Raw genomic sequence first — 10,008 nt, forward strand, 5'->3', positions numbered from 1 at the left:
ACAGGAATCGGTGAGCGGGGGATGGGCTGCGTCAGGGTGGGGGGTGGTATAGGTCCTCCTAGTCTGAAATAGGGGGTCTCTGGGGCTGCTTTCTGGGGGCCAGCACCTCCTCCTGGTCTCAGACTTAGGTCCCTGGAATCTCCAGGGCTTTACCAACATCCACACCCTGGATATTCTGTGTCTCTGGAGAGGGCTTAGGGGCCTGGATTGGGAACGTGGATCCCTGTGCCTTCTCAAAGCTTCACAGCTCTTTCCTGGGAAGAGCTCACCCTCTGTGCACAGTGGGGCCGGGGCAGGGGGTACCCTTGGATCAGAACTCTGGAAAGCTGGCCCTTCCCCTCAGGCAAAGGAATCTAAACTTTGTAAACTCTTGGCAGTAATATTTTCTCAATGTCTACAGTTATAGTTACACAGCTGTTGGAATCAGCCTTCTTCCCTTACTTTTCCACTTTCTAAAATTTGGAAACGCTATCAAAGGAATACAGGCCCATGGCTCAAAGCAACCCGTTGCCAAGTTGCACTCTTCAGAGGTGATGATTTAAACTCATGGCTCTTTCCCTCTGGCCTCTCCTGCGACCTCCCCCAAGGTGCACTTTATTGCTATTCCTTCATTTATCCACTTTATTTTTTTAAAGATTTTATTTGACAGAGAAAGACACAGCGAGAGAGGGAACGCAAGCAGGGGGAGTGGGAGAGGGAGAAGCAGGCTTCCCGCGGAGCAGGGAGCCCGATGCAGGACTCGATCCCAGGACCCCAGGATCATGACCTGAGCCGAAGGCAGCTGCTTAACCGACTGAGCCACCCAGGCGCCCCTATCCACTTTATTTTTTAAAAAGTTTTATTTAAGTAATCCCACCCAATGTGGAGCTCGAACTCACAACCCCGAGATCCAGTTGCATGCTCTTCCAGCTGAGTCAGCCAGGCGCCCCTCCTTTATCAAATTTAGATGTGCTCCGTGGACTACTGGCAAGCTCCTAATCTTTCTATGTTTATAGAAGCCAAGTCCACGGTTAATTTCTGTGTCTAATTTATTTGCCTTTTTGCCCCCACCCTGGGAGGAGGGCAAGGAGGAAGTTTTGTGCAAGTCTCTGATGTTAGTCTTGTTGAAATGGCCAAGGACTTTGAAAGCAGGGGAGTGTCTATGGAGCGTCTAATATTTGGGATCACCTCGTGTGCACTGCTGTGATCTCAGTTCTAATCCAGCTCCCCCCCCCCACCCTTGCCCACCCCGTTTCTGATCTTCCCGGCCAGGTGTCCAGGTTTAGGAGCCAATGCCCCAAACAGTGTTCTCAAGATTTCTCACCGCCAGGGCCTGGGCTTCACCCTGCAGAACTGAGGCCTGATGGTTTTGAGCTTGACTGTTCTTCATGGTTTACAAGGTATGCACCATCAGGTACATTATCTCCTTTACATTTGGCACTGGCTGTAAGGGGCTGGCCGGGGGCATTTGCTCTCCTCACGGAGCAGGTAAGAGAAGTGGAGGCAGGTGGCTTTAGGCAGGATTTGTCATGGGTACAGTAACAGGAGGCACGCTAGTGCGGTGTTGTGGCTGCTCCTGGGTCCCGGTCTGGGGCTTGTGTTGTTCACATCTAGTGAGCATGATGAAGGCAGGGATCCCTGCCCACTGCATCCCCCTGCCCCCCTCACCGGACTGAAAAGTGCCCAGCTAAGGGGCCCGGAATCCACCTGCATTCTCGGAGGACGCCAGCCCCGTGGGGCCTCAGGGACCGGGGTGGGACATCTGCCCTGGAGTGACCTCACGGCACTGACCGTGGTGCCACCCTTCCCACCTGCCCAGCTTCTGGAAGGAGCACCACTTGGAGGCCACTGCCCTGGTGGAGAAGGCCCTGTGGGCTGTGTATGGCGGCAGTGTCCCCAGCTGCGGCGGAGCCGGCCGTCCCGGGGGGGCTGCTTTTTTCCGCGGTGGGGTGAGGGAGAACGGGGAAGAAGGGAGAGGGCTACACAGTTACTTGATAGTTTCTGAGGTGATTCCTTTTCTTCTGGTGTTTCTCCATGCGAATTCTCTTTTTTGGGAAGTTTCATTAAGTGCCCCGTTATGAGCTCCACGGGCCCTATTAAGTGTGATTATTCCAACTTCACAGATGAGGAAGTGAAGTCAGAGGCGCTTAAGGCCCCACAGCTACACGTGACAGGGCACGAGCATCCAGTGGACTCTGAAACTTAACATTTCTAACCATTAGCCTTTGTTCCGCCCCAGGCCGCACACTTGCAGAGTCGGGCCCTGCGCCTGGGGGGCCGCCCTCTCTGCTGTCCCAGGCTGCCCTCACACCTTCCACTGGCTTCAGCATGATCTACTGAGGGCTCCCCTTTCCTGAGCTGTTCAGGGCCAGGCCTGACACAAATACTTCAGAAAATTTTAATTCCTGCAAAATAAACGAAGTTTGAAGTTTGGGGCTGTCAAGTGACTACCCCGGGTTTACCCAGCTGTGGAGGGGCACAGGGGAGTGGCTCTGAACTCCCGTCTGCCTGCTGGGGAGTCTGTAGAGGCTGGCCTTTCAAGCTGTTTGCAGGCTGTGTAAACTCCTGAAGAACGTAGGCTCTAAGGAGACATCAGAGCCCGGGTCTCGGCAGAGGCAGGGTGGGGAGGGAGGGTGTGCGCCTGGAGCCACCACGGTGCATAATGTGTTCACATCTGGCTGTCTCCCCTTGCAGGGTGCCCACAGGGACGCGGTCATCCTTGGCATGTCCTGCGTGGAGCAGCTGACACAGAACTTGGCAGCGACCGAGGAAGGGCCCCTGGAGTCGGCCGTGGTGCAGGACTTCGATCGAGCCTGGCACCTGGTCGCCCACAAATGTCCCAACTACTTCCGCTAGGGCCAGTCCTGGCTTGAGGTGGCAGAGGGCCTCCTCCGTCTTGGTCACTTCTTTTGACACTCTCACCCTGGGCCTTAAATGGCTTTATTTGGCCTGTTCTTTCTCCACAGTGTCTGCTCACGAGCTGTTTATTTCCTCCATTCCCACAATGCTCCCAGCTGCCTTCACGAGAGAAGGCTGTGCTGTGACCCACTCAGGCGTGTCCTGCTTGGACAGAGCAGGCGCTGGACCCGGCTGCCCATCTGCCCTGCTGCCTGTCCTTCCCAAGGGCTTGTGGGGGAGGAGGCAGGAGTGCAGGCTTCCCAGCCTCCCGTCCGGAATCCAGCCCGACCTCCGGACAGGGCAGCTGGAGGTGGCCCTCTCTCTGCTACACACAAGAGAAAGGGCCGTATGCCCTGAAGGTTTACCTACCATTAGAGTCACTCCCAAGAATAAAAGTTCCCAGGATGCTGTGGAACAGTTTTCTTATCTGCTCTGGGTTTCAGCAGTGGCTTTAGTCTTGTCTTAGTGAAAGCATCCTGTAAGACCCTCGGCCCTGGCTTGGGCAGGGGATAGGACTGGTGGGGGGAGGAGGGAGAGAAAGAAAGGGGGGTAGGAAGGGTGGCCAGGCTTCCTTTATTCCTTGGCAAACCCCCATTTCCAGGAGGCACAAAAGGGCCAGAGGAGAGAAGCCCCGGCTCTGGGGGTGGCTCTCACGTCCCCAGACATCATGCGGGAGCCAGTGCTGGAAGCTGGCTCCAGGCAAACAAAAGGAACCCAGAGAATCCAAATAAAAGTCCAAAACCAAGGCCTTTTTTCTAGGAAAAGTCCTCTTTGCTGTCCACAGGAGCCACTTTGCAGACAGTTTTATTCCTTATAGAAAAGCAGTCCATCCCTCTCGCCCTCCCTGCTGTTCAGCGAGCGGGGTGGTGGTCCCACAGTCCGTCCCCAGTATCTCTCAGCCGTCATCTTCCCCCTCTGATTCTTCTGCTGACTCGGATGCGCTCTCGGGCAAGTCATCTCCCATCTGCTGGAACCTTCCAGACTGTGCATCCCACATGTATTTGATGGTGACCTTGAATTCAGCCATCTCATACCCGAAAAGCTTCTGCAAGGGATGCATAGAGGGAATCAATGGTTAGGAGGAGTAAGGGTGGGGATGCCTGGGTGGCTCAGTTGGTTAGGCAGCTGCCTTTGGCTCAGGTCATGATCCCAGCGTCCTGGGACTGAGTCCCACATCGGGCTCCTTGCTCAGTGGGGAGCCTGCTTCTCCCTCTGCCTGCCACTCCCCGCGTTTGTGTTCGCTCGTTCTGACAAATAAATAAAATCTACAAAAAAAAAAAGAGGAGCAAGGGTGACCCGAACCGGCCAGGGGCCCTGGTGCCACAGCCCGCCGACCGTGGCGGGGGTGGGGGGGGGGGGGGGGGACAGACAGACTCACCAGCACGCGGGCCTGCTCTGGGCTCAGCACGTCGCCCTCCTTACACACCTCGTGGTCGGACAGCAGGGTCACCACACCTACAGAGAAAGGAACCCCGCACGGTGACCTTGGCACAGAGGCCCACGCACAGCTCTCTGCCCGCTGCCCAGAGCTGAGGGAGCCGGGTGGCCCCCCGCCCTTCCCCCCCTCCCCAGCACACTCAGGCTAAACCCGAAAGTGCTCAGCTGCCCAGGAGGGTCTGTGGGGGGGGGGAGGACGGCCTCCCTCACGTCCCTTAGCTGCTGTGTTCTGGCTGTGAGTTACTACCCACTCTTGCCCCGACCAAGAGGTGGTCACTCAGTCCCATTTTCACCTGAGAAAATGGAGACTGGCAGAAATGAGCTGCTCAGCCACAGAGGCCAAAGGAGGTCTGTCAGGTTTGGGAAATTGTGTTTCTGGCAGCTAGGCTGTGACCTTTCAGCTCCAGGGGTTTCCCCATACCTCTCTTGAGGGCAGTGGGCAGGCCCAGCTGCCTCAGCTGTGGCTCCATGGAGTGGGGGAACTGCTCCAGGGGCCCGGGGTCCAGGGTCACAGTGAAAGTTGCTTTGTTTCCGGCTCGAGCGAAGTCCATTTCCGTGTATTTCGTAAACCACCTCAGGAAAAGACAAGTGGTGGGGGGCGTTCCTGAACGGCCCACCAGCCGGGCATGAAGTCAGGCTCCCCTGGCCTCCCCTCCCCACCCACGTTTGCGGCAGACCGCTTGGAGCACGATGCTGCCCAGAACGAGGACTCAGGAGCACTGTTCCAGGAACCAGTTTTTGCTTGATATCTCCGTACTGTACAAAGTACCCGGATTACTCCTTCCCTGTTAGTCCTCAAAAACACTTACTCATTCACTTCCTCCTTGGTGCGGTTGGTGAAAAGGAGACCGACCTCACCCCTCAACTTCTTGCTGACCTACAGAACAGAAGTGGGGTCGGCCCAGTCCCATTAGACATCTGGCAATATCTGCAGATGTTTTTGGTTGACACAGCTCGGGGGGGGCACTACTCTGGGTCTGCGGGTTAAAGGAGAACCGAGCTTTAAGCCACGCCTTGGTCTCCCCGATCCCTCCACTGGCCAGAAGGCCAGAAACTCACCTGATGCAGGTTGTCTTTGTACTCATCAGCTGGGCTTCGACCCAAGGCCACCATCATCACCTTGTTTTTGCCAAAGAACATCCTAGAGAGAGAAAGGAGTCCGTGAAGGAAGGGCCCCCTCCACCGTCCCCCAGTTAAGGTGTAAACCTGCTCCAGTCCCCAGGAGCCTGAACTCAGGCCCAGGCTGCTGGGCCGCAGGAGGCTTGGCCAGAGGCTCCTACTTCTTCCATGCAGCCCTGCCGGCTCTCTGTCCACAGCCAAGGACCCCCTTCATTTTTTCCTGCCTACAGACCTCAAACATCCATAGTATTTTGTCTACTGGCCCACTGTGGGTGTTATGTGATCCCCTAGACCCCCCAATCTGGAGGTATGGAAGAGGCACATTCACTGGTCTGAGGCAGACCAGAGTCATCACTCGTACCATCACAGATCCAGCCCAAGGACGGGTATCCGCCATGTGGCTCACGCAGCCTGCTCTCGGGGCACCGTGTGCATCTTGGAGTACACACCAACATTCTAAAACTGATGGGATGTTCCTAAAAGGACCAGATCCCAGGAGTTAAGGGAGCCCTTTCTCCTGAGGGATTGCTGCTCAAACATTCCCTGCCCAACGACCCAGTCCTGCCCAAGAAGCTCAATGCAAGACCAGTTATAACAGTTAAAAAGTGCCTCTGGAGAATGTGAAGCTTTGTCCTCAGTAAGGTGGTATCTGTGTGACCCAGCTACCCAAGGGTCAATAACTGGCCCTGTGCTTTGAGAGCATCCTGGCTTCTCCACGCAGGAAGGCCTTCTTACCGGCTGTGCTTCCAGGCGTTCCGTATGTCCTTCAGCTTGCTGTTCCTCATGTTGGCCACAGAGAAGATGAAAAGGTACTTGTACGTATCCACACATTTCCGAAGCTGTGGGACAATTCAATGGGGTTCTGGAGTTCAAGGGGGCACCATGGGTTGGGCCTCAGATGGGGAAGAATCTGGTCTAGGTCCCTAACAACCATGGAAGTTTAGAGCTGGAGGCGTCTAGCTGTTTCCTCCTTATTTCTGTTACTGAAGCCAAGATCATGGACTACAGGGGCTCCCCTGAGGCAAAGTAGGTGTGATCTCAAAGTGCAGGTAAGCTGAGATCCCATGGTCTTCCAGGTTTCTGACTTATCTGTGCCCGGAGTGGAATGGATTGCTTTGCTCTGCCCATTAACTGACAACCCAGAAACACTTAGCTACGCTTGGAAGGCTCCTGCTACATGGAAAATATAAAGTCTCATTCTTTACTCACAAGGGAAGGTGGCTCATCGGCCCTGCTCTGCCCACACTGCTGGTTGCAGCCATGATGACGTGGTCTCAAGGAAAAGGAGTAATTGTGCTGGAGGAGACTCTCCTCTCACCCAGCCTGTGGCCTGCAGCAGTGTAGACAGTAGGCTGGCGCATTTACTAACATCTGATAACATCTGGTAAGATTTTTTTTTTTTTAAGTTACTTTATGTGGGACTTGAACTCATGACCCCGAAACCAAGAGTTGCCTGCTCTACCAACTGAGCCAGCCGGGCGCCCCGTGTAACCCCACAGCTTTTTGACATTGGGCAGGCTACCAAATCTCTCTAAGCTTCCGTTACCCAGCTGCAAAACAGCACTAACTCCTCCCAGGTACGCTGTAAAGATGGAGTGGAACAGCACACGGAATACTTAGTGGGGTGCCAAGTGCAGAGTAAGAGCTCGGTCAAAGCTGGAAATCATTACTACGGGAGTTATTGGTGCTGCTGCTGGAGAAAAGGACAGAACCAGCACCTCGTGGTGTTTTTCTCTTCCCTTTTTTTTTTTTTTAAAACGATGTTTCCCTGCCAGCCCTCTAGCCACCTTTATAAACCAAATACAGGGTCTGGAACAATAAAAAGAATGAGCTCTTACCTCTTCTATCAGGTTCTGTTTCAGTTCTAAGCCTTTCTTGGCAGTTCTGGTTAAGGAAACTAATACAAAGAAAGAGAGAGGTGATGAGAGACAAATCCAGAGGCCCTGCAGACTCATTTCCATCCCCCCTTTAGCAGCTCAGCTGGACCAAAAGCCAGGGTGAGGAAAGGCAAGGCTACGTGTTCCCAGGGTCCTCAGAGTGCCTACTCCAATGTTCCTGAGCCTGGACATCCCCTGACATATCTCCTATTACGTAGACAAGCCAGATGTTCCGGCATCCCTCTTAGTTCAGCTAGACTAAGAATCTGTACTGCAGTGTCGGGGCAGGGCTTGCTCCTGTTATTGGAGTGCTTTCAGTGGCTGGCTCAGGCGGGTCCCTTTCTGCTCTCTGCCATGGTGCACAGAGAAAATCTTTGGTGGCCTCTGCTGGGGAACGATGAATCTGGGGACTCTATCTCCTCTGCTTCATCTTGTTCTGCAGTTTGGACTCATGGATAAAGCACTGCCTCTCTGGGGAGGGCAAGCACGTCTGCCCAAGAGCTGGGGCTCAATTTCCTCTTATCCAGAAGAGTATGGCATTTGCCAGATCTCACCAGGGCTCCCTCTACAGAACCCAATCATTCCACAAACACTTAACAGAGCATCACATGCAAAGCTGAGGGTACCCCCAGTAATGGCGCAATTTTTATTCATCCTGCCTGGCATATACGTGCAACAATAATCTCACTGGTCAGGGTGAGGGCAGCACAGGAGGGGAAACACAATGCCCTAGTCCATTTCCCACCACTTCCACTGCTCCAACTGTGGACCAAGCCAGTGCTACCCTCTCTTGGATTACTGCTGGCCTTGCTCCTTCCAACTTTGCCTTCTCTCCCCACTTTTCCCAGTCTATTATCAATAAGGCAACTAGGGTGATCTTTTTTAAAGCTTTTTAGAGGGGGATAGGTGGGGGGAGGAGCAGATGGAAACGGAGAGAGAATCTTCTTCTTTTTTTTTTTTTTAAAGATTTTATTTATTTATTTGACAGAGAGAGGGAACACAAGCAGGGGGAGTGGGAGAGGGAGAAGCAGGCTCCCCGCCGAGCAAGGAGCCCGATGCGGGGCTCAGTCCCAGGACCCTGGGACCATGACCTGAGCCGAAGGCAGACACTTAACAACTAAGCCACCCAGGCACCCCTGGGAGAGAGAATCTTAAGCAGGCTCCACCCCCAGCACAGAACCTGAAGTGGGGCTCGATCCCACCACCCTGAGATCATGATCTGAGCCAAAACCAAGAGTCTGACGCTCAACCGACTGAGCCGTCAAGGTGCCCCTAGGGTGATCTTTTAAAATTTAAATCATGTCGGGGTCCCCGGGGGGGCTCAGTCAGTTAAGTGTCTGACTTTGGCTCAGGTCATGATCTCAGGGTCCTGGGATTGAGCCCTGTGTTGGGCTCCCTGCTCAGCATGAGTCTGCTTGTCCCTCTCCCTCTGCTCCTCCCCCCCGCTTGTGTTCCGTCAAAAGAAAAAAAAAAAAAGTAAACCATATCATCCATCTCTGCTCAAGCTCTCGGATGGCTACCCACTGCACCTGGGTGTGAAAGCCAATTCCTTGGGAAAGTTTATAAAGCCCAACCTACTCCCTCTTCTTCGTGTACTGTTCCAGCCACACTGGCCTCTTGTCCCAGAACACGTCAAACGTGCTCTCAATACAGTCCCTTTGCACTTTATCTTCCCTGTCCTTGGAACGCTATGCTCTGGGGTAACTCCATGGATGGCTCATTTCCTTTCTTTAGGTTTCTGCTTATTTGTCAGCTCATCAGAGACCTTCTCTGGTTGCGCTAAACGAAGTAACATCACTTCTTTATCTCACTTATAGTCCGTGAGACTCATCACGATCTGACCTGATTCGACTTCTGGTGTTTTGGGGAGGATTTATTTCCTATGACTAAAACTTTAAGCTCAATGAGGCTTCTAGGCTTTCCTTACTGTAACTGCTGTATCCGCCCAACGCCTAGAGTGCCAGGCCCCTAAGTATCTTGTTTCAGCCTGGGTGAAAGAAACTACCACACAGGAGGTCAGGAACGGTCTCTCAGGAGGTGCCTTATGAACTGACAACACATGAAGATCTAAGCGTAAACATGCCACGCAGAAGCAACTGCAAGCAAAAGGGCCAGAGCCGGGACTAAACCTTCCTAAAGGAAAGGCGGCCAGGGTGGTGGGAGTGCAAAGAGCTAAGGGAGAGTGGCTGAAGTGGGAAAGGTGGGCCTAGGCGAGATCGGGCGTAGCTCGGGTGCTCAAAAGCTGTTTTCCGGCCTAGTAAGCCTTGGAAGGGCACCCGAGGACCCGCAGTGTCCGCTCCCCTGACCCGACCAGGTTCCAACCCCCTCCGGTGCGCCAGCGGCCACGAAGCCCTGTCGCAGTTTCCAGAGAACCGCGGAGTTCCTCGCGGACGCCCCGACGTCCCACTCGGTGCCCCTCAAGTCCCCACCGCAGCCGGCACCATGCCGGCGGAGCTGCCCATGGGGTCTCGAAACCCCCTCGCTCACCTTTCTTGTCGCGCTTGGATTTGGGCATCGCGCTGCAGGCACATGCGGCGGAAGGCGGTGCTGCCTGCTAGGACCCCGGCGGCGCGGGGGCCTATGGGACGGCCCTCGGGGACTGCCCCCGCGCGTGCCTGACCCGATCCGCGCCGCAGCCCGCCTGTCCCCGCCCGGCTGTCTGCAGGGCGACTTCCCGCGCGCCCGGGGGCCTCCGAGC

General features: G+C 54.7%; 2 protein-coding genes across 2 annotated transcripts in view; one reads left to right on the top strand and one right to left on the bottom strand.

Annotated features, from left to right (window-relative positions):
- The window catches only part of LOC112811705 (aflatoxin B1 aldehyde reductase member 2-like), a 6,313-nt gene extending 3,457 nt beyond the window's left edge, over positions 1 to 2,856 (top strand). Inside the window, exon 4 of the mRNA XM_073903587.1 lies at positions 2,551 to 2,856. Within this exon, the coding sequence (XP_073759688.1) occupies positions 2,551 to 2,835 (285 nt within the window). The 3' untranslated portion in view covers positions 2,836 to 2,856. The remainder of the gene's footprint in view (positions 1 to 2,550) is intronic.
- A 575-nt stretch (positions 2,857 to 3,431) lies between these two features.
- On the bottom strand, positions 3,432 to 9,958 carry MRTO4 (MRT4 homolog, ribosome maturation factor). Its single transcript, XM_025856540.2, has 8 exons — positions 9,798 to 9,958; positions 7,272 to 7,330; positions 6,169 to 6,272; positions 5,374 to 5,455; positions 5,124 to 5,191; positions 4,736 to 4,887; positions 4,256 to 4,332; positions 3,432 to 3,922 (listed from the first exon to the last, which is right to left on the bottom strand). The coding sequence occupies exons 1-8, from the start codon at positions 9,823 to 9,825 to the stop codon at positions 3,773 to 3,775; spliced, it is 720 nt and encodes a 239-aa protein (XP_025712325.1). The 5' UTR covers positions 9,826 to 9,958; the 3' UTR covers positions 3,432 to 3,772.
- Positions 9,959 to 10,008: the final 50 nt, after the last annotated feature.

The sequence above is a fragment of the Callorhinus ursinus genome, unplaced genomic scaffold (genome assembly GCF_003265705.2).
Source record: "Callorhinus ursinus isolate GAN/ISIS: 27379988/994484 unplaced genomic scaffold, GSC_fseal_2.0 scaffold18, whole genome shotgun sequence".
In the NCBI taxonomy this organism is placed as follows: Eukaryota; Metazoa; Chordata; class Mammalia; order Carnivora; family Otariidae; genus Callorhinus; species Callorhinus ursinus.